At 35.6% G+C, this 22,237-nt stretch overlaps 1 protein-coding gene across 2 annotated transcripts in view; it reads left to right on the top strand.

The window, feature by feature from the left end:
- Positions 1-21,597, top strand: part of ITGAV (integrin subunit alpha V) — an 88,849-nt gene extending 67,252 nt beyond the window's left edge. For both annotated transcript variants that reach the window (XM_029934280.1, XM_029934281.1), the window contains 13 exons: positions 877-1,014; positions 5,087-5,154; positions 6,625-6,772; positions 7,301-7,393; positions 9,445-9,524; positions 9,900-9,980; positions 10,579-10,684; positions 11,569-11,727; positions 12,737-12,847; positions 16,704-16,817; positions 16,919-17,026; positions 17,608-17,730; positions 17,968-21,597. In XM_029934280.1, coding sequence (XP_029790140.1) covers positions 877-1,014; positions 5,087-5,154; positions 6,625-6,772; positions 7,301-7,393; positions 9,445-9,524; positions 9,900-9,980; positions 10,579-10,684; positions 11,569-11,727; positions 12,737-12,847; positions 16,704-16,817; positions 16,919-17,026; positions 17,608-17,730; positions 17,968-18,063 — 1,425 coding nt within the window. In that variant the 3' untranslated portion in view covers positions 18,064-21,597. The remainder of the gene's footprint in view (positions 1-876; positions 1,015-5,086; positions 5,155-6,624; positions 6,773-7,300; positions 7,394-9,444; positions 9,525-9,899; positions 9,981-10,578; positions 10,685-11,568; positions 11,728-12,736; positions 12,848-16,703; positions 16,818-16,918; positions 17,027-17,607; positions 17,731-17,967) is intronic.
- The last annotated feature ends 640 nt before the right edge of the window (positions 21,598-22,237 follow it).

Below are 22,237 nucleotides of genomic sequence, written 5' to 3'. Positions count from 1 at the left end.
GTATATGCATAAATATGTATATATGCAAAAACAAAAATCCCAAAGCAATCCAAATAACCTTTGATAGGAGAATGGATAAATACATTATGGGTTTATTATTATATGATGAACTATTACTCAACAGTAAAAATTAACCTCACTTACTTGCAACAGCGCTGATAAACCTTAACAAGAATGTTGACTAGAAAGCAAATCACAGAAGAGTGCATATGACCTCACTTTTAAATAAACAAAAAAAGAGAGCAAAGAGAAGAACGTATTGTTTAAGGACATATATACAATATAGTAAAACTACTGAAAACAAACAAGAGAATGGTGTACTTAAAATCTAGAATGGTAGTTACCCCTGAGAAGAAAGGCTGAGGGAAGAAATGAGGAGGGAATACATGGGCAGCTTAAAAATCGTTGGTAATCTTTGGGGCCTTGCGAGTGGGTGGCTCAGTCAGTCAGCATCCAGCTCAGCTTTGGCTCAGGTCATGACCTCCTAGTTTATGGGGTCGATCCCTGTGTTGGAGCCTGCCGGGGGTTCTCTCTCTCCTCCTTTCTTGGCCTCTCTCAAAATAAATAAATAAACTTAGAAAAATTATTAGCAATCTTCTAATTCCATTGGCTGTGGAGTGCCTGTTTTATTAATATGCCTTGTATATTTTTGTATAAATCAAGTATTATAAACAAAAATTAAGTTTCCTTGCTGAATAATCAGTCTTTTTGGACACTCTGGTCTTAATCTTATATAATTGTAGTCTTCCCGAGTTTTGGTAGAATTGGATCAAGGTTGAACATGGCTGCCTTTATACTGTTCACTTACAGATTTCTCCAGATAGTTTGATGTCATAGACTGATGTTATCATTGACTAGAAGCTTTTCTGTTTCTAGGATGAATCTGAATTTAGAGACAAACTTACTCCAATTACTGTTTTTATGGAGTATCGGTTGGATTACAGAACAGCTGCTGATGTGACAGGCTTGCAACCTATCCTTAACCAGTTCACTCCCGCCAACGTTAGTCGACAGGTACTGTACAATCTCCACGTATCTCTAAATATCCAAAATAAATAAAACCTTAAAAAAAGTTTTTAAATAAATAAACATTAAAAAGACATTTAAAAATAAAATAAAATCTTGGGTTTCTAGTCAAAGATGATAGAGGGAAGAAATCTGAAGGTCAGAGATATTTGAAGCCACAGAGAACTTAGTTATATGCAGAGAAAAACAGGGTCGTGTTCATAAAACAGTAAAATAGTTCAAGGACAACAAAGTACTGATGTATTACATACTGTTTTGCTAAGTAAGTTTTATATCTATGTTTTCTTTGATTTACATATTAATTGTAAAAAATAGCATATGTATACACATAGTAAATATAATACAGAAGGCATTCTTTTCGTAAAACCTAATCAAACAAAATTTGATAAGGACTATATTATACTATATAATATTTTTATATATATAATATTTAGGAAAGTTCAATGTAAAGCCCATGTATTCAGATACTGTTATTACATTTCTTCTGCTTTTTTATTACATATTTTTACTGTTAAATTAATAGTTCTACTTGCACAGAATGCTTTACCCTAAATTTAGGTTGTTATTTCTTCTTTGCCTAAGTTACTAAGATCTCATACTTTTTTTTAATTTATAATTTTGAGAAGAGTATGTAAGGTAATATAAGACAAATTAAAATGTATTTAAAGTTTTTTGTTTTTATATTTTAACAATTTGTTTTTTACTTTGTATATGAACAATCATTGTATCATATACAGTGTGTGTGTGTGTGTGTGTGTGTGTATATGTATGTATATACACTTTCTATACCAGCAATATAGAACTTGAAAATGTAGTTCTTTATTAGCTCATATTCTTTCTATTTCTTATTTTTAATGGATATGTAGTATTTTGTTGGTTAACTGTAGGGAACATCTGAGCATTTTAGGATGTCATTCGGTTTTATACTTTTTGAAAAAGTTGTGACTTGACCATTTTACATTATGTGTTTTGATACAGGAGTTATGATTATTTTCTCTTTATAATTGTAGAATTGTTTGGAAATCCTTGTTTGGTGTTAACATTACTTTTGAGTAGCTTACTGAGATCACCAGTCTCTTTAATGCCAATACAGTTTTAAAGTTACCTGATTAAGTAGGATAACTTTTGAAGCCCCTTGGAGAGAAATAATAACTTTAGTAATAGTATTTAGCTTTCTTTTCTCCTCTTCCCCTCTCCATTACTTGAATTGTGGTTTCCTTTGTGCCCTACATTTGTTTCAACAGTGTGTGTATACGAGAGAGAGAGAGAGAGAGAGAGAGAGAGAAGAGAGAAGGGCGTCCTCTCTTCTACCTGCTTAGCTTTATTATGTAATCTCGTTTCTATGTTAATTATCCACCCTTTGTTCCCATTGTTTACTTCTTTCTAAAATGTGCCCTTCATTTCACTGGTCATATTACAAACTGTTTTTTCCACACTTTCTTCATAGAGTATTGCTGTTCCATACAAAGATTAACATGAGCCATGATTGTGGTTTTAAATTTGCTAGTTAGCAACCTTTTCTTTATGTAGAAAACAGGTGAAATTAAACTTAATAATAAAAAGTTTGCTAGGACTGCTGTGATGAAAAGCCACAGATTGGGTGTCTTGTTTTAAACAATAGAAATTTATTTTCTGGGTTCTAGAGGCTTAAAGTCTGAGATCAAGGTGTCTGGCAAGGTTGGTTTGGTTTCTTCTGAGGCCTCTTCTCATTGGCTTATAGATGCTTATCTTCTCCTTTTATCTTCCCTCTGCCTGTGTCTGTGTCCCAGTCTTTTTTGTCCTAATGTTTGTTTATTTTTGAAGGAGAGACAGAGCATGAGTGGGAAAGGGCCAGAGAGAGAGGGAGACAGAATCCGAAGCAGGCTCCAGGCTCTGAGCTGTGAGCACAGAGCCCGGTGCGGGGCTTGAAGTCATGAGCCATGAGATCAAACCTGAGCTGAAACTGGCCGCTTACCCCGCTGAGCCACCAGGCGCCGCTGTGTCCCACGCTTATATTTGGTGTTGCATCAGGATTCACCCTAATGGTGTCATTTTAACTTAATTACCTCTTTAAATACCACAGCTCCAAGATAAAGTCACATTCAGGACTCCAGTATGTGAATTTGGGGGGGACACAAATCAGCCCTTAACAGTATCCGAGTGTTTATCATTCCGGCACATAATCCAATTAAAGTTATTAGTGGAATGTTTTACATTCTTTTTTTTTTTTTTTTGCTGTCTTCAAAACCCAGAGTGTATTATATGATTATAGCACGTCTCAATTCAGATGCTAAAGCTTTTATCAAATATTTTTTTTCTGTGTTTGGAATTCATATACTTTATAGTTGAAGAAGTAGATTCACACACCCAAGTTGTTGTAACATACTAACAGTTTTCTAGTAACGGAATCAAGTATCAGTTTTTAAATTATTTAAATTAATTAAAATTGAATAAAATTTGAAAATCAATTTCTCAGTCACCCTAGACACCTTTCAAGTGCTCAGAAGCCACCAGTGACTCACTCGTGGCTATTGTCTTGGACCAGGCAGCTGTTGAGCTTCCCTTTCTGTAGCTGCCTACACAGGAAGAGTGGCTTTTTTTCCTGCCCTCCATTTATTTGTTCAAATACAGATTAAGTTCTTACTCTGTGCAAGACGTTAAATATAGAAAGACTTGGTTCTCTGTGAATGGAACATGGCTGTGTGCTTTTCCATTTCTGAAACTCGTCTTTCCTAATAGCATACTTTGATTCTGTGGTTACGCCAATGCCAGCTAAATCCTTCTGCGTAGAGTAGTAGTTAGGCAAATATCCCTTTACCACAGTATTATTAATATTTCATACATCTTATTCCAAACATCACATACTCGTATTGACTGGGTCTCTTAATACTCACCATATCACTAGTTACTGTTATTATCTACAAAATCTACTTTTTATTCTTAAACTAGTTTGGCAATGGATGTATCTGGTATGACTTATGGAATCTCCACAAAGTTCTTCTAAGAGTCCTGCCTCTCCCCGCCTCCCCTTTGTTGAAGTGCATAGCAACTGCTTACATCTGTGTCATTTAATTAATTCACGTATATAGTTGTTTCATTCCGACTAAATTGACAGTTAAGATCTGTATCATATAATTTTATTCTTTGTGGCTGCTTATCCCTGGTGACTTGGAAGAGGCAGCCTCTCATTATTTTCCCCCTTTAAATCATTTTCTCTCTTCTTTTTTGTCTTCCCCTGGGCTTGAAACTCTTTGAATATTAACAACAGACAAACCAAGAACGGCTTCATCTTTTTTTCTTTCTTCTTTTTACAGTTTTTGTGTTTCCTTCTTTCACATTCTGCCCAATCTCTTCTGCTCCTTCCCCCTGTTTTTGTCTTTTGAGTGTTCCATACTGCTGTAGCCTCCACACTTACAGCCAGATCTAGAGGAAGAAAATACAGATTTGCTTATTTCACCCGTCCTGGATTGGCTAACTTCAGTACTTCTGTTCCTTCTCTTTCACCTCCTTCCAATGGTCATGCATACTCTGGCCTCATGTCCAGTTTCTGTTCCCCTCGGTCTGCCTGTCAGAATCGCTGCCATGCACCATAACTCCTTATTCCTTGACACTCTGCCCCATGTTTCCAGGATGCTGTCAGAGGCACAGTCTGCAACAAGAAGTTCTAAAAGGGAAATTTGTTTTGCCCAAGATCACACAATTTAGCTAGCAGCAGCAGGTTCACGCTGAATCTTCATTTCTTTCTTATTTTTTTGAATCCTCACTTCTTGACTGTTACTTTCTCTCTACACAACACTTCATTTCAAAATCATAACAGCTTAAGTTGAGATAGAACTAAAAGGTTCCAACTATTTGTATTATATCCTCTGGATATTTTTCTTCTTTTTCATTCTTGACTAGCTACACTGACCCATTTAAAAATAAGCAGCCATGACACTTTATTTCAGATAACTTGATGAGTGTATATAAACGTGTGTATGTTTGTATAAATTCACATACATCCATATATATTGATTTACAGTGCATATGTGTCCTGTATTGATGTTTTTTCACATAGAAAAAATAAAATGCTTTTTTCTAGGCCCATATTTTGCTTGATTGTGGTGAAGACAATGTCTGCAAACCCAAGTTGGAAGTTTCTGTAGATAGGTAAGTTTTACTCCAAACAATAAACAGTCTAACAAGAAATTTAAGTGGAAGAACACACTTTTCTATCCAAATATAGAATATCCTATTCTGTATTTAAATGTGAACTAGTTATATTGAAGGATAATTCATGATTTTCTTTAATAGTAAAACTATCAATATTGAACTTAAAAAAACACGCACTGTTTTCACTGCTTGCCTTGGTTGACAGATCTATTTCCATTCAGTATGAGTAGTGTTAAAAGATAACATTGTATCCTCTTAAAGATATATTTCATTCTAGATACTGTCTTAACTAAAGGATTCTGATTTGTATTTTTAAAAATTATTATTAGGTTTTTAAAAGTTTAATTTTATTTTTGGGGACCTGGATGGTTCAGTCGGTTAAGCATCTGACTTCCGCTCAGGTCATGATCTTATGGGTCATGAATTTGAGCCCTGCATCTGGCTCTGTGCTAACAGCTCAGAGCCTGGAGCCTGTTTCAGATTCTGTATCTCCTCCTCTCTCTCTGCCCCTCCCCCAATTGCACTGTGTATCTCCCTCAAAAATAAGTAAACATTAAAAAAGTGTTTTATTTTGTTTTTGAGAGGGAGGGAGAGAGAGAGAGAGAGAGAGAGAGAGCATGCATGAGTGGGGGAGGGCAGAGAGAGAGGAGGACGGAGGATCCAAGGCAGGCTTCGCACTGAAAGCAATGAGCCAGATGCGGGGCTTAAACCCACGAACTGTGAGATCGTGACCTGAGCCAAAGTCAGATGTTCAACCAACTGAGCCACCCAGATGCCTCTCTGATTAGTATTTTAAATTATATATACTTTTTTTTATTTTTTATTGTTTGTTTATTTTTGAGACACGGGGCTCAAAATCACTAGCTGTGAGGTCAATCTGAGCTGAAGTCGGATACTTAACCAACTGAGCCACCCAGGTGCTCCAATGATATATAAATTTTAAAGAATATTTTGAGAATCATGACAGTGATTAGTTCAGCTTTATTTATTTATTTATAAAGTTTATTTTGAGAGAGAGTGTGTGTGTGAGCAAGCTGAGGAGGGGCAGAGAGAGAGAGAGAGAGAATCGCAACACAGAGTTCAGTCTCATGAACCCTGAGATCATGACCTGAGTAGAAACCAAGAATTGGACACTTAACTGATTGAGCCACCTAGGTGGCCCTTATTCAGCTTTTAGGGAAAAAATCAGGGAGTTAAAAAGTACCTACAAAGAGATACAAAATTACCTCAATAATATGACTGGTAGTGATATACTAGTGACATTAATGCGTTCTTTTACTGAGAGAAGCATTGGATTTGTACTCAATGTACTATTTCCGGTTTTCTCTTGAGCTGTGAATAGTCTTAAAATATCTTGAGACACTGTTGAACATGTCAGTGCTGTCTTGTATTTCTCTTGTTTCTGGGAACAATCATATTCTCCCTATGCAGTCTTTTTTCATTGTCTATATTTTTATTAACTTGTAGTGATCAAAAGAAGATCTATATTGGAGACGACAATCCTCTGACATTGATGGTTAAGGCTCAGAATCAAGGAGAAGGTGCCTATGAAGCTGAGCTCATCATTTCCATCCCACCCCAGGCTGATTTCATCGGGGTTGTCCGCAATAGTGAGGTAAGCACACTGCCTCGTTAAAGATGGAAATGCACTCACAGGTCTCATTAACATTAACGAGTTACTCCCCTACTTAGTGTAGTACAAGCTTAGCCTTTCTACTAAATTGCTAGGCAACAGAGTGCCTGTCTTACATAATTCCTTTCAAGCCTAATACTTTGGATAATGCACTGATAGGACATTTTTAGGATTGCTAGTGAAATGCATGAAACAAGGTCAGATAGATAAAGTGTCTAAGCCTGTTCATCAAATAATGTTAGGCGTAATAAGGTTATGTATCTAAATCCTCTAGGGATCCTATAGAAACATCTTCATATTCATATGTGGCAATTGTACACAATTCTGGCTTCTCCCATACCCACCCCCACATTTACTCAAATAGACGGATGTATTTTTGAAACAAGAAACTTAACTATCCAACTGTAGGATATCTTCTAGGAACTTTATAGTCTAGGGGCTTCAGCTTTTTTTTCTTTGGTCATTAATTTATAATATTTTCTATCTTTTTTTTTTTTTGACCAATCAAAGGCCTTAGCAAGACTTTCCTGTGCATTTAAAACAGATAACCAAACCCGCCAGGTGGTATGTGACCTTGGAAACCCAATGAAGGCTGGAACTCAAGTAAGATGTTTTTAACTAAATGGATATTTTTTTCTTTTAAAGAAAATAGCAAAATTTTCTATGGGTTTGTTTATAGTATTTTTTAAAATAAATTTTCAGAATAATATCTTTAAATAGGTTTTTATTTAGACTGTAATGATCAGTAGAGTTTTATTTGGTTTTGAGTAAGATAATAAAATAATGGATTGCACTTCTACCCTGTAGTTAGTAAGCCATGTTTACAATTTATGGCCTTCAGTTTGCTAAATGGATGAGAACATGGGTTAACTAAGGGCTAAAATTGTAACTCTGGTATTTTAACCTAATGAATCTTTAAAACTACTCTGACAAATACTAAGACTGTCATTATTTAATGAGATAGAATTATCTCCTGAACTTGGAAGCCTGTAGCATCAAACTGAATAGAATCAAAGAGGCCCTTAGTGTTGGATCAGGCTCCCCTTGAGGTGGTGGAGAAGGGAGCCCAGGAGCTTGAAAAGATGCTCGCAATGGGTTGCTTCCCAAACGCTCTAAAAGTTAAACAAAAATATATCTTGTAGAATTCTTAGTATCAAAGGAAAATGGGAATATGTTTCATGTTACTTTTTCAACAGAATTTAATAGCACAAAGACTTCGGTAATTTGAGGATCGTTTATCATATGGGGCTCCGTACTCCATGTTTATCCTTAAGCAACGTCTAACAGGAGAGATGTTGTTTAGGGGTACAGACTTGCAACTAGTCATAAATAAATCTTAGAGATTTAATGCACAGCATAGTGAATATAAACAATATTGTAGGGGTACCTCGGTGGCTCAGTCGTTAAGTCCAACTTTGAGTCAGGTCAAGATCTCGCGGGTCTCTACTGTCAGTGCAGAGCTTGTTTCCCATCCTCTGTCTCCCTCTCTCTGTCCCTCCCCGACTTGTGCACTTGCTCTCTTTCTCTCTCTTCCTGAAAAATAAAAATTAAAAAAATCAATATCATATTAGAATCGTCAACCTTGCTAGGAGACTAGATCCTTATTCCATCCATAACATAGGAATGGTAATTATGGGAAGAGACTCAGATGCTAACCATAGTGACAATGGCAATTATATTAGAATTTATAAATGTATCAAATCAACATATTGTACACCTTAAATTTACACAGTGTTCTATGTCAAATATATTTTGAAAAAAGCCCCTTATTTCTTTAAGAATATTTTCTATTAAAAGTTATTATTATGTGGTATTTCTAAATACGTGGTATCTTAGGGAAGAGGCCTTGGACAGAGTACCCTGAGTTGAATTTTTCCACATATATTTAATAATGTTTAACAAGTGAAAATGCTTTTTATTTTTTTGTTGTTGTTGTTTATTTCCATGTTCTATGTTTCTTTTTCTATGTTCTCATGCTCTCTAGCTTTCTCACTCACAGCTCATTCAGTCTGGATAATTTCAGGTTATTTCAGGTGGCCAGCGTCAGGCTGTGTAAAGTGGAAGACAGTTGGATGGAATCCCCCGTATTGTTTTTATGCATGATAAATGATTCCCCAAGAAGTCTGCTTTCTCTTACCTTATTAGCTCAGTTGTTTTCTTTAAGGTAACAATTCCCCCTACCTCCTCCGTAGGACTTACTGTGATGGTTGCAGTGGAGTTGTGAGAGAGATGGAGAGATTCTGGGCGTGGCCCTAGGTAGCCAGGTTCTCTTGCTCTTTAATACCCATTCACTTCTTCCTTCCTGCTCCGTCACAAGTTCAGTTGTTAACTTCCTGTCACCAAATCAGTGTGCTTTCAGTGAATCAACAGATATTTACTTGGGCATTTTTATAAAGTTAACATGAGGTATTATGAGGAGATAGAATTATGTTAATAATTGTTAAATAGGCCTCTTTATGGAGTGGCCCATATATCTTAAAAGATTCAATAGAAGATTGGATTTAATTATCTTTGTTACAGTACTTTCAGTTTTATTGTAAGCTCAGAAAAAAATCTCTATTTTAGAATAACTCTTTGATTTGGACATTGGAATTTAAATTTCACTGATGAGACATTGTTTTAATTAACGTTACTGTGCCTTCCTCCCCGGTCAGCTCCTAGCTGGTCTTCGTTTCAGTGTGCACCAGCAATCAGAGATGGATACTTCTGTGAAATTTGATTTGCAAATCCAAAGGTTTGTAAACAACTTGTTTTCAGTTTGTAATAACTATTGAGGAAATATTCTTTGTCATAAATATATTATGTAATATATTTTAAATGTTATGGAATAGAACAGACTAAAATCCCAATACTTGATTATACCATTTTTAAAATAAATATTTATATCATAAGAATCATTTTGTTAGTTTTGAGCTTGTGAAACAAAAGTAAAAGAAGTAAAATTTGATCATCTTCTTAGAATTAAATGCTAATGAAAATTATTTTCGTTTTTCCTTTCTTTGTTGCTTTTAATTTGTTTGTTTTTAGTTTCACTGCATTTGCCTCTGTATGTCTTAGATGAAGATTGTGCTCATTTCAGGCCCAAAAATAATTTTTTTTTCTTTTTCAGTTCCAATCTCTTTGACAAAGTAAGCCCAGTTGTATCTTACAAAGTGGACCTCGCTGTCTTAGCTGCTGTTGAGATAAGAGGGTCAGTATGATGACCAAGTTGAGTATCGCATTCTTGTGAGATTTAAACTGCTTTAAAATGCAATTACTTTTAAAAGGCAACTCGTAGTCCCAGTAACTTCTTTTGGGGAGTAGCACTCATATTTCATGATATTTGACTAGAGCTGGAGCTTCTGTAGAAAGAGGGACCTAGGTATATTATTCCAAAGATGCAAATATTTATTTGGTAACCCTCTGGAAATAAACCAGACATGGCCACAGCAGGCACAAAATACGTGTATTGAACCTCCAGGCAAATTGACTTATCAATACACCTGTTAAATTAGATTCAATACAGAGAAGTTTGTATGTAGGTGGATGTGCATGTTCACATATCAGATGGCTTTTTTCCCTTTATATATATATACATATATATATACATATGTATATATGTATATATACATATATATATACATATATATATATATGTATATATACACACACACACACACACACACACACACATATATATACATATATATTTAATTCTGATTTTATTCATTTGGATACAGGGTACTTTGAAAATGAACTGACCATATCATTTTGGTATTCATGGTAGGTTTTCTTTGGTCATTGTTTAGAGTCTCAAGTCCTGATCATATCTTTCTTCCAATTCCAAACTGGGAGCATAAGGAGAACCCAGAGACCGAAGAAGATGTTGGGCCAGTCGTTCAGCACATCTATGAGGTTTGCAGTTGTTGGCTTTAATTGATACCTGGTGGAGAGCCTTTAAAGAGAAGAACAGATAGGCTACTTGTAAAACACGTCTGTTCAGTGTTTATGTAAACTCTGCATAATTTAAGGATGTACAGAGATTTATTTGAATTTTTTCCCTAGTCAGAAGTTCCTTTTTTAAACGTTTTTTTTTTGTTTTTGTTTTTGTTTTTTTAATGTTTTATTTATTTTTGATACAGAGAAAGAGCCTGAGAGTGGGAGGGGCAGAGAGAGAAGGAGGCACAGAACCAGAAGCAGGCCCCAGGCTCTGAGCTAGCTGTCAGCACAGAGCCTGATGCGGGGCTCGAACCCACGAACGTGAGATCTGACCTAGGCCGAAGCCGGAGGCTTAACCAATGAGCCACCCAGGCGCCCCAGAAGTTCCTTTTTTAAAAACAAGTAGCTTCAAGTGATTAAAGAATGCACTTCATACAAATTGTTGTCAAAAACCAATTAGTTCTACTTCAATAACAGCAGTAGATCATTGTTCCGTACTTTCATATGGATGTTTTGCAGTTATAACTAAAAATTGAAGGTGCCTATAGCAGATCATCAAAATTTTCTTCCTAAAGAAAGGAAGACAATAGGAAGAAAATTTTCTGTGCTTTCATCAATAACTTTTCATATTTTCCTCTTTTGCATATATTTTCATACTGACACATACTGCCCTACGCTAGAGTAGTTAAATGTTGAGTTTGATCTCTTTTGCCTCGTAATGATCATGTTGTAATGTCAGAATAACTGGAAACTCTGCTGTTGTTCAAATCCTATTGCTAATGATTCGTAAGGTTGATGTAGGAGGAGGATTATGGAATAGATTTTTGCTCAAAGTAGTTACATTTTCTTTTCCCCATTAGCTGAGAAACAATGGTCCAAGTTCATTCAGCAAGGCAATGCTAAATCTTCAGTGGCCTTACAAATATAACAATAACACTCTGTTATACATCCTTCAATATGATATTGATGGACCTATGAACTGTACTTCAGATATGGAGATCAACCCTTTGAGAATTAAGGTAATGTACTTAATAGCAACTCTGTATTTTGATGACATTAATGCTTTTCTTTCTAAATCTATGAAAGAAATGAAAAAAAAATTTTTAATACAGAAACTAACTCTACAGAAATAATTTACTTTAGGATTAAATTGTTTATTTGTATAATGAGAAGTCCTAATGAATCATCTATTTATGTAGTGACCCAATTTGGCTTTGGTTTCATTGTACTGTGGTTTATCCACATAGAAAATTGTGTCAGGGATGTTTTGTTGTTGAAATTTTTGTCTTTGGAGAAAGATCTAACATTTTACTTAACCTAGCTCTTTTGACTCCCATGATTTAGAAAAATTTCATTTTGTGGAATTCTTTTTTATTTTTTTTTATTTTTTACTGTGTTATTTATTTTTGAGAGAGAGAGAGAGAGAGAGAGAGACGGCATGAGCAGGGGAGGGTCAGAGAGAGAGGGAGATACAGAATCTGAAGACAGGCTCCAAGCTCTGAGCCAGCTGTCAGCACAGAGCCCAATGCAGGGCTCGAACCCACAAATCGTGAGATCATGACCTGAGCCGAAGCTGGATGCTTAACCAACTAAGCCACCCAGGCGCCCCTCATTTTGTGGAATTCTATACCTTTGGGCATAGCCCTCACCATCCTAACAAACGTATTTGGAGAAGAAGCTATTCCCCAGTTTGGACTAAGGAAAAGTTAAGAAAACAGAACCAAAAATATATACTCTTGATTGACACTTATCACAGATGTGTACTGTGACTTTTCGGGCTCTTTCCATGTGTTTTATCAGTTTCCCCTCTAGCTGTGCAAGGGAGAAAATCATGGGTAGGTGGAGATATCTCTCTTCCACATATTAGGGAATCTCTGATCTTGATTCTTTGTTCTTAACTTTCCACCATATATTAAGTGGTGAATTTGTCATACCACATTTTTAGTCATCGTGTTGTAATCATATGTAACAGTTTATGCCAAAATGTCGGTGCAGTATTATGTACCACCAGTTTCTCTGTAACCCTAGATCTCAAATTCGCAAGCTGAAAAGAATGACACAGTTGCTGGGCAAGGTGACCGGAACCATCTCATCACTAAGCGGGATCTCACCCTCAGTGAAGGAGATGTTCACACTTTGGTAAGCGCCATTTCAACAACAAGCACTTTAAACATTTAAAAATATGTGATTATAGAACTGATGCCAAAGAACATTTCAAAAATAACAACAGCTGTGCTTGGAAGAACTACATATATTTTTATACTATTCACTCCTCTTACTTTCCTTGTTCCTCATCAAATTAACACCAGAGTTTCTTCAAATAATCTATCTTTGTAGATTGCTAATAAACATATTTTATGTTCCAGCTTATTTTTCGGCTTACTCCTTTAACTGACCTCCTTGCTCTCATCCTAATCTTGGAGGCTTTCGTGCAATATTGGAAGAACGCAGGAGGCATCAACAAAAATATATTACAGGAATAATTAGTGCTATAATTAACTTCTGTTGAGTCAGCCAGTGTAATGACTATAAGGTTATAAAGTGGCTAATCATTTAAGTTTTTGAAGTTTAACAGATCTGCAAACCATCCACTAGCAGAGAACTTGGTATATTGTTTATGTTCATTAGCAAATACAGTTATTTTCATCAGCAAATTGCATAGTTGTTCTTAGTTCTCATCTACTGCTCAGTGACTCTTGGCACAATTCTTCACTTCCTCCTTCGTGGAACAGTCCTTATCCTCTTCTAGGACTCTACTCTCTTGGTTCTTCACCTACGTCAACTGGCTACTTCCTGATCTCCATTTCCAGACCTTTGCCTCTAGAGTATTCCAGGGCTTCACCGCAGATTTCTCGTCTGCTCTGCAGTCATTCATTACAGACATCAGCCACATTTCAAGTGCTCAGTAGCCATATGTGGCTACTCTGCTTTGGGAAGTAGAGATATGTCCATTACTTATCATTTCTATCATCATGGGAAGTTGTAATCAGATAGTGCTAAACTAGAGATGTTATTCACTCTTGTGACTACAAATACTCTGTGTGGATGGATGACTTTGATTTACATTTCGAAGCTGATTCTGTGCATTGAACTCCAGGCTCCATTATCCAACTGCCTACTGGAATTCCTCTTAAATATTTAATAAGAATCTTAAACTTAATTCTAAGAATATTTTCTCAACTCTGCTCTTTCTGTAGTGTTCCACTTTTTAGTAAATACCAACTCCATTCTTTGTCTCAAACCTGGGCATGGTGCCTGACTCCTCTTTTTTTCTCAAACCTCACCTTCTGGGTATCAGCAAATTCTTTCAATATCTGTTTTCAAAAGACCCTGAATCTGGTCCCTTCGCAGCAGCTTTACCCTACTATAGCGTCTCCGAGGCCACCTTCAGCTCTCACTGTTGGACTGTTGCCAAACGTCTAGTGGGACTCCATATTTCTGCCTTTTCTCCCACTACAGTTTATTTGCCACACAGGAGCCAGTGTTCCTTTTAAGTAGAGGTCAGGTCATTTTACTCCAGTGCCTTCCCACCTAAGTCAGAGAGGAAGCCCAAGCAAAGCCTTACGGCCCAACAAGATGCAGGCCCTTCTGCCTTGCTGTTTGCATTCCTCTCCTTATTCTCTTCCTCCTGTTTTTGCTGCCCTGCTTTTTGTTGAATAGACATCCCCAAGCATGTTTCTACAACCAGACTTTGAAAATTGTTCTCCCATCTGCCTGGATTGCTCTTTGTCCAGGCATCCCCATGGCTTATTTTCCCATCTCCTGTGCCTTTAAATGGCAGATTATGACAGGACTTCCCTGAACAACCCAGGTGAAATAGAAATCACTTTTAACCCTCCCCGTACGTTTGATCCTGTGCTGTATCCTCCTACAGAACTACACTAAAAAATTTAAGATGAAACATACATAAGAATCACCATTTTAACTATTTTAAAGTATGCAATGGAGTGATTTTTAGTATATTTCCAACATTGTGCAACCATCACTATTATCTAATTCCAAAACATTTTCATCACTTTTCAAAAACAAATACTGTACCCATAACACAGTCACTACATATTCTTCCCTGCTATCAGTCTCTGGCAACCACTAATCTGCTTTCTGTCCCTAAAGATTTGTCTTTTCTGGACTATCATAAAATATGTGGCCTTTGGTGTCTGTCTTCTTTGACTCAGCATAATGTTTTTAAGGTTCGCCATGTCACAGCATACAGAAGCACTTCAGTCATTTTTTATGACTGAATAATATTCCCTCCTATGGGAATCTGGCATTTTGTGTGTCCATTCATTAGTTGTTGAACATTTAGATTATTTCTACTTTTCGTTTATTTTGAATAGTGGCACTGTGAGCATTCTCGTATAGGTTTTTGTGTGAACATATATTTTTAGTTCTCTTGGGAATAAATCTAGAGGTGCAATTACTGGGTCATATGGGAACTCTGTTTAACTTTGAGAAACTTTTCCAAAGTGGTTGTGCCATGTTACATTCCCAGCCAGCAATGTATGAATATTTCAGCTTCTCCATGTTTGCTATCACTTACTATTGTCTTGAATTTTTTTAATCTTGATTTATGGTTTTCCTTGTCACTGTGAAGTAGTATCTCATTGTGGTTTTACTTGTATTTCCCTAATGACTAATGATGTTGAGCATCTTTTCTGTTGTATATCTTCTTTCAAGAAATGTCTGTTCAAATCCTTTGAGCTGTCAGCAGAGTCTGACATGGGGCTTGAGCTCACAAACCATGCGATCATGACCTGAGCCAAAGTCTGATGCTTAACTGACTGAGCCATGCACGCATGCCAGGGTGGTCTTTTAAATAAAATTATTTTCTTCACTTCATTTTCAGATTTTTCATTACTGGTGTATACAAATGCAACTTAACTGTTTATCAATCTTGTATTCTGTTTCTTTTCTGTACTTATTTATTAGCTATAATGGTTTTATTGTTGATTCTTTAGTGTTTTCTGTATATAAGATCCTGTCATCTGTAGATAGAGATAGCTTTACTTATTTTTTCTAATCTTCATACCTTTTATTTGATCATTTTCTTGCTCAATTATACTGGTGAGAACCTTCTGAAAAACTTTCATAAAAGTGTCATGAGTGGGCATTGTTGTCTTGTTTCTCATCTCTCCTTTAAGTATGATGTTAGTTATTGGCGTTTCACAGATGCCCTTCCTCAGGTCAAAGAAAGAAGCTATTCGTTGTCTCAGACTGCAAGTCCACTCACTGGGTAGTGTTGCAGTGACTGTGCATGTGACATGTCTAATGCAGTTTGACCAGCACATAGAGGGTGGTGAATATTTGCTATCTTTGCCTGCCTGCCTTCAAGTTACTGATAAAAACACTGAATGTAGCAAAGACATAGAATAGCTGCTCGAGACTCACTCTGTTTCTTTTTCTTTTCTATAGGTATATTGTTAGTCTCATTTATATGTCTTACTAAAATGATATGCTCTGAGTTTACCTAAAAAATGTTGACTACTAGCCGTAAAAATATATCGTTAAGTATTATAGATCTTATCCTTTTATACCAAATCACATTAAAACCAACTTGTACTTATTTGTTTGTTGTATTTATTTATTTATTTATTTATGTATTTATTTATATATTTTTGAGAAGGAGGGAGGAAGAGAGAACGAGCAGGGTAGGAGCAGAGAGAGGGGGAGAGGAAGAATCCCAAGCAGGCTCCATGCCGTCAGCGTAGAACCCGATGCAGGGCTCAGACTCATAACCATGAGATCATGACCTGAGCTGAAATCAAGAGTTGGACGCTTAACTGACTAAGCCACCCAGGTGCCCCATAAACCAACCCCTTTTGGCAAAAGCATTCATAGACTCCACTATTAGCCTATGCATTTTAAACATTATTCTTATAAAGCAAAAGAATCTGGATCATCTCTTTGGCTTTCGCATAAAGCAACTAACATGTCTAATTTTCATATGTTGAAGAAATGATAGACGTTTTTTTTAGTAAAGAATTTGTTTTGGCAGGGCTGTGGAACTGCTGAGTGCTTGAAGATTGTCTGCCAGGTTGGACGACTAGACAGAGGAAAGAGTGCAATCCTGTATGTAAAGTCCCTGCTGTGGACTGAGACATTTATGAATGTAAGTGGATAGATGTAGTATTCGGCCAGCCTATCCATTTTCTCAAAGACATGAAAAAGGCCTTCCATCTAGGAAATCATTTCATTGTTATTTTCATGCAGAAAGAAAACCAGAATCATTCCTACTCTCTGAAGTCATCTGCTTCTTTTAATGTCATTGAGTTTCCTTATAAGAACCTTCCAATTGAGGATATCTTCAACTCCACATTAGTAAGTCATCAATTTGGGGAAATGGAATAATTGCACCCAGTTCAGTTCCATAGATTTTTTAAAATTATTGACACCTTAACTGTTTTGGTAATTTAAAAGTTATTTGATAGGCCTACAATCTAGATTCGTATTATTTTACTCTCTCATCCCAGAATATTAAAGGTCAAACTTTTACTTTAGTGTTTTGTACTGTATAAGAGATTCTTAGCATATACAGATTTTATGGGTGGAAATTTGGGGAATTTGTCCCCACAAAATTAGAACATCAGAAATTAACTACGTGAGGTGAAGACTAACGTTTATAAAGATCTTTAAGGTTTAAAAATGGGACCAATATATCAAAGATAGTGATTTGATTATTTAAAAATCACTTCAGGGGTACCCTGAAGTTAACCCATTGTGGGAATTTTATGTGTGTATGTGCCTGCTATCAATACCAAATATATAATCAATCACAAATTATCAGATACAACAAAAGAAAATAATATAAATACTATTAAAATATAGTAGGCATTTAGACATTTGTTGAATGATTCAGGGATTTATTTTTAAAACTCAAAAAACCTTTTTGCCCCCAACAGGTTACTACCAATGTCACGTGGGGCATTCAGCCTACACCCATGCCCGTGCCTGTGTGGGTGATCATTTTGGCAGTGTTAGCCGGATTGCTGTTGCTGGCTGTTTTGGTATTTGTGATGTACAGGGTAAGTATTGGACTTAGGAAAGCAGGAGGGAGGAGAAGCAGAAGAAAAGGGCAAGGGAGACAGGAAAGAAGGAAGAATAGAAGAGGAACTTTAATGATACATAAAGAGCACTGCATATTTGAAGGAAGAAAAGTACAAAGTGCCATTTAAATTTTCGGGGTGATAATACGGTCACTCAGAGTACTTGTAATATTCTTCACTGATGTGGCAGTAATGTAGTTTTTCCTCAACTAACAGATGGGCTTTTTTAAACGTGTCCGGCCACCTCAAGAAGAGCAAGAAAGGGAACAGCTTCAACCTCATGAAAATGGTGAAGGAAACTCAGAAACTTAACTGTGATTTTTAAGTTATGCTGCATCCTGACCCATGAGAATCACCACCTTCATCACAGGTTTCGGTTTCCTTCACGAGGAATAAAATTCCACGACTGTACTGCTAATGGTGCCTGTTGGTATTAACCACAAAACAAGAGCAATATTTGTCAACTTTTTTCTAATAATTAAGTTCAGGCATATGTTTAATCCACAGCCACTGACTTGTGTTTTTAGGTATTTAAATAATAAAATTTCAAGTGATAGTTCTTCTTCTTTGTACATATGACAGGTAGTACTTGAGTTACCACTTTATATAAAACAGTACCTCCTACAATTCCTGTTTCTGATTTTGTATGTTGGATTTTGTTTGTTGTTTTTGTTGTCTTAAAGCAATCCATGTTTGGACCTTCAGGTCCACATCTTTTGTACAGGAATGTAATGTTAATGTACACTACACTACAGTTGAGTTTTTAAGCTTCTAACTTTATAACTGCATGAACTTGGGTTTTAAAATATTAAACCTGTATGATAGAACTTTAATAAAAAAAGCAGATCCATTAAAATTCTTTCCTGTAATAGCAAATGTATAGTATTTTAATATGACAATAGGGTACATGCTATTACATTTTTATTCTTGTTTTAGTCCACAGTCCATTTCAATACATTTTAATTTGTTGATGTTTAGGTCCTATTTCAAATTCTTTAAGCCAATCTATACTAAAAATTTTATAATCAAAAATGCCTCTTTCGTGTAATAGTTTGTCACTAATCATCGTGATGCTTAAAGCCATATGCAGTTGGGAATCCTTTCCAAAGTACATGTACCCCATTGTGTGTGCTGGCTATTTACAATACAACAACAAAAGAAAGCATTTAAATTATAAGATTGTGTTTGTAGTTCTCTGGTAGAGTTGCTTATTAACGGTACGCTCTCAGAGCAAGAATTTTTAGTTGGAATTAATTTATTTTCTTCCTATATATGCATTTTTCCTTATATTTCCAAAACTGTTACTAAGAATGGGTTAAGATTAATGAGGGATCGTTACAGTTTGCAGGAACCTGTACCTAAATTTCCAACCCCGTGAGAAGTGCTTGGAGTTGAAATTCTTAAAGTAGCTTACTGGTTTGCTTTTAACAACAGTGTGATGCTACTCCTGTGGATATTACCTTATGTAAGCAAGGTGTCACGGGTAAAACCCATCTCTGCTGTCAAAATGACTTAGAAAAGTTACTTTTATAAGCAATTCAAGTTACTGAAACTTTTGTAGTTTTATTAACATAAATTACTTTTCTAGGACTTTTTATATAAAAGCTGCACAGGTGGCATGTTATAGTTTTATATGCCTCTAGGGTGATGATTTCTTCTAGAGGAATGTGTGATTTATTCACAGAGCCTCAAGGTCTGGGAATGACTCTTAATTTTACCTTTCGTGCAATTACATCATGTTGTGCTTTAGAAATTGAGAATTTAATAGGCTTTTAACTGCTGTCTTAATTAGGCAATGATAAATATTTCCCTTAAATAATTGAATATTTTTCTATGCTTTAAAAATAATTGAAGTTTATCTAGCCACATCTTGTGTTCAATTCCCTACACAAGTGGCTAAGCTAGAATCTATTCATAAAACAGAGGTACATGAGTTATATATGTTAAAACATGACAAGACCCTGTATTTAGCTTTAATGAATTTCAAAATTTATAAGTTGTGTAGTATAGATTTTATTAGTAGCTTAAAAGATCATAGTTATATGCAGTAAGTATTTTTATTGCCAGTAGGTCTGAAGTTTTTTTAAAAAAATATTTTTATCCTTGGGTCTGCCATGAGACAGTCACTAAATTGGTCTGTGACAACTTTCACTTTACCTGTTTCCCCACCTTATAGTAGGCATCCCTGAAAGTATATGTTGGATAGAAATTCACTCTTTTAACAAAATGTTACTGTTTACTGTTGCCCAGTCTGTTTCTTTTATGGCCTGTCTCTCAAGGTATAATCTTATATGGGAGCTTGAAGGATGTTGTTGTTAGAAGCATATTTTAAATTTCCCTTATGAAATGCAGTTTTAAGCAATAGTATTTTCTTTTAAAAATGAAAATGTATATCTCTACAAAACTTTGGTAGAAGTGTAATTTGGAAGCTTACTCTTTGAGGAAAATGTTTGGGAAAATGTTGGGATTCTTTTTACCCTAAAACTACGAAATTTGCGTTTTCCATCTTGAGTATAAGTTTTTATAATCTGATCAGTTTTTAAAAATGGGAGTGAGGTAGGGAATAGTTAAAGCATTTCATCTTGGTAAGAAATACTGATACTGTTGTTGATTTCTTATTTAGGCATTTATTTTAGAATTGATACTTTGAGAAACATTTTTGGGGGGACATTCTTTCCTTTTTATCCCTTTCCTTTTCTCTTGTAATGAATTATTATAATAATTCTGATAATAGTTCTTAATAATTCTGAAGTATATAACAATTAAAACATTAGTGCCACAATTTTACCTGTGTTATGAAACTACTACTTCATAGTAAATTCTCATCAATACTTCATATAAAGAGAAAAATTAAAGTATTAGTAAAAGAGACTTTACTGATACTGGCTTCCTTAAGAGGACTGTGGAATATTTCCGATGGTTAATGATGACCCCCAAGAAAGAGTTAAGAGGGAAAAGTACAGTATATAATTGATAAAGTACTTTTTATAAGGCAAAAAGTCTGTAAGTTGACAGATATGTCTGTGTTGCAGAATGTAACGCCAAGCTTGGAGAAGAATAAGTCATTCTTGGAATACATGTTTATGACCATTGTCTATCTTAATGTCACTTTGTAAGTGCTCTTGCATAGTTTGTATATGAGTTAGTTTGGTAAATTAAAAAATGTAAAATTCAGAAATTGAATAAAGGATCAAAAATGGCAAATGAAATAACTCAATGCTCCATGTCTTGGAGAGTATCCCTTTTAACTTGTTGGTAGGCTAGTTTGAACAGTGAACCTATTGACTTGGTAGTGTGCGTATATGCTTGTATTTCATTGTATTTTCTGATATGTAATGAACTTCTTGGGAGAGGTACCAAATCCTGGATTTTTGAATTATTGTTCTGAAGTGCAATATAACAATGTAACCAAACCTAGATAATTTCTGAGTCATTGTTAATTTAGTAAACCTAATCTAAATAGACACCTACTGATATTTTGATGGGTAGGAGGGAGTGATTCATGGATATACAGATGAAGCTATTTACCCCTAAAAGGTACATTCTACATTTTATTTCAGGGTGGACATGAACCATTCCCTACTAGTTTTGAAATTCTTTGCAATATCTTAAAGTAACTTGGAAGCTCTGTATATCAAATTAACTTGCTATCTAATAACATAGAATGTAATTTTCTTTGGTTAGCTTCTCCTATGATCACCCACATTGGGTGAGACATAAAATGAGTGTCTTCTAAAATTTGTCATTTGCTGACTTGATTTGAGTTAGTGAAAACTGGTACAGAGTTCTGCTTAGTACCCAATGTGTAACTTGTGTCTGTTCAATAAACTTGAGTGTATGGTGCCACTTTTGTGTATGGACTTTATATTTTCCTTCTGTGATGTTTTGTTTTTTAATCACATGAGCCAGTAATAATGCACTAAAAAGATGAACTCAAAGAGGTACCCCTCTAAAAGTCTAAATTCTTTAAGAGTGCTATTTATTTGAAGGAAAGTAACACAAAAAGAGCAAAGGGAACCAAATGTTAAAAGACACTTATTACAAATCACAAATCACGAAATCATAGTATTATAGACATTGGACATTTAAAAGGGGTTTTGAACTCCAGGAATGGCAAGATTGCTTTTATCAGATAACAATGGTAAATGATGAACAAAGGAAGAAGGAAAAAAAACTTTGAAAATGACGAAGTTACCAACACAGGCAGAAAGTGGAGGAGATTTGACTCTTAAAGTGGGGAACCATCTTTTTCCTGGAAGTTACTTTCTGTTGTGTGGATAGAATGCAAGCAAAACAGGCCCTCTCATTTCCTGGAAATAATAGTATTACCATCATGGCTGAAAGTTGAAGGGGGAAATCCAGCAAAAGAAGCCACACCTCAAATCCTTTTCTGACCCTGACTCTGACCTTCCTCGAGTGAAACTCCAAGGAGCCCAAACAAGAACAACAATTGGACGGTTGGAAGAGCTACACAGTTATTTTAGCT

The sequence above is a fragment of the Suricata suricatta genome, chromosome 3 (assembly GCF_006229205.1).
Source record: "Suricata suricatta isolate VVHF042 chromosome 3, meerkat_22Aug2017_6uvM2_HiC, whole genome shotgun sequence".
In the NCBI taxonomy this organism is placed as follows: domain Eukaryota; kingdom Metazoa; phylum Chordata; class Mammalia; order Carnivora; family Herpestidae; genus Suricata; species Suricata suricatta.
Note: the sequence above shows the minus strand (reverse complement) of the source record. Positions and strands in the feature narration are given on the sequence as shown.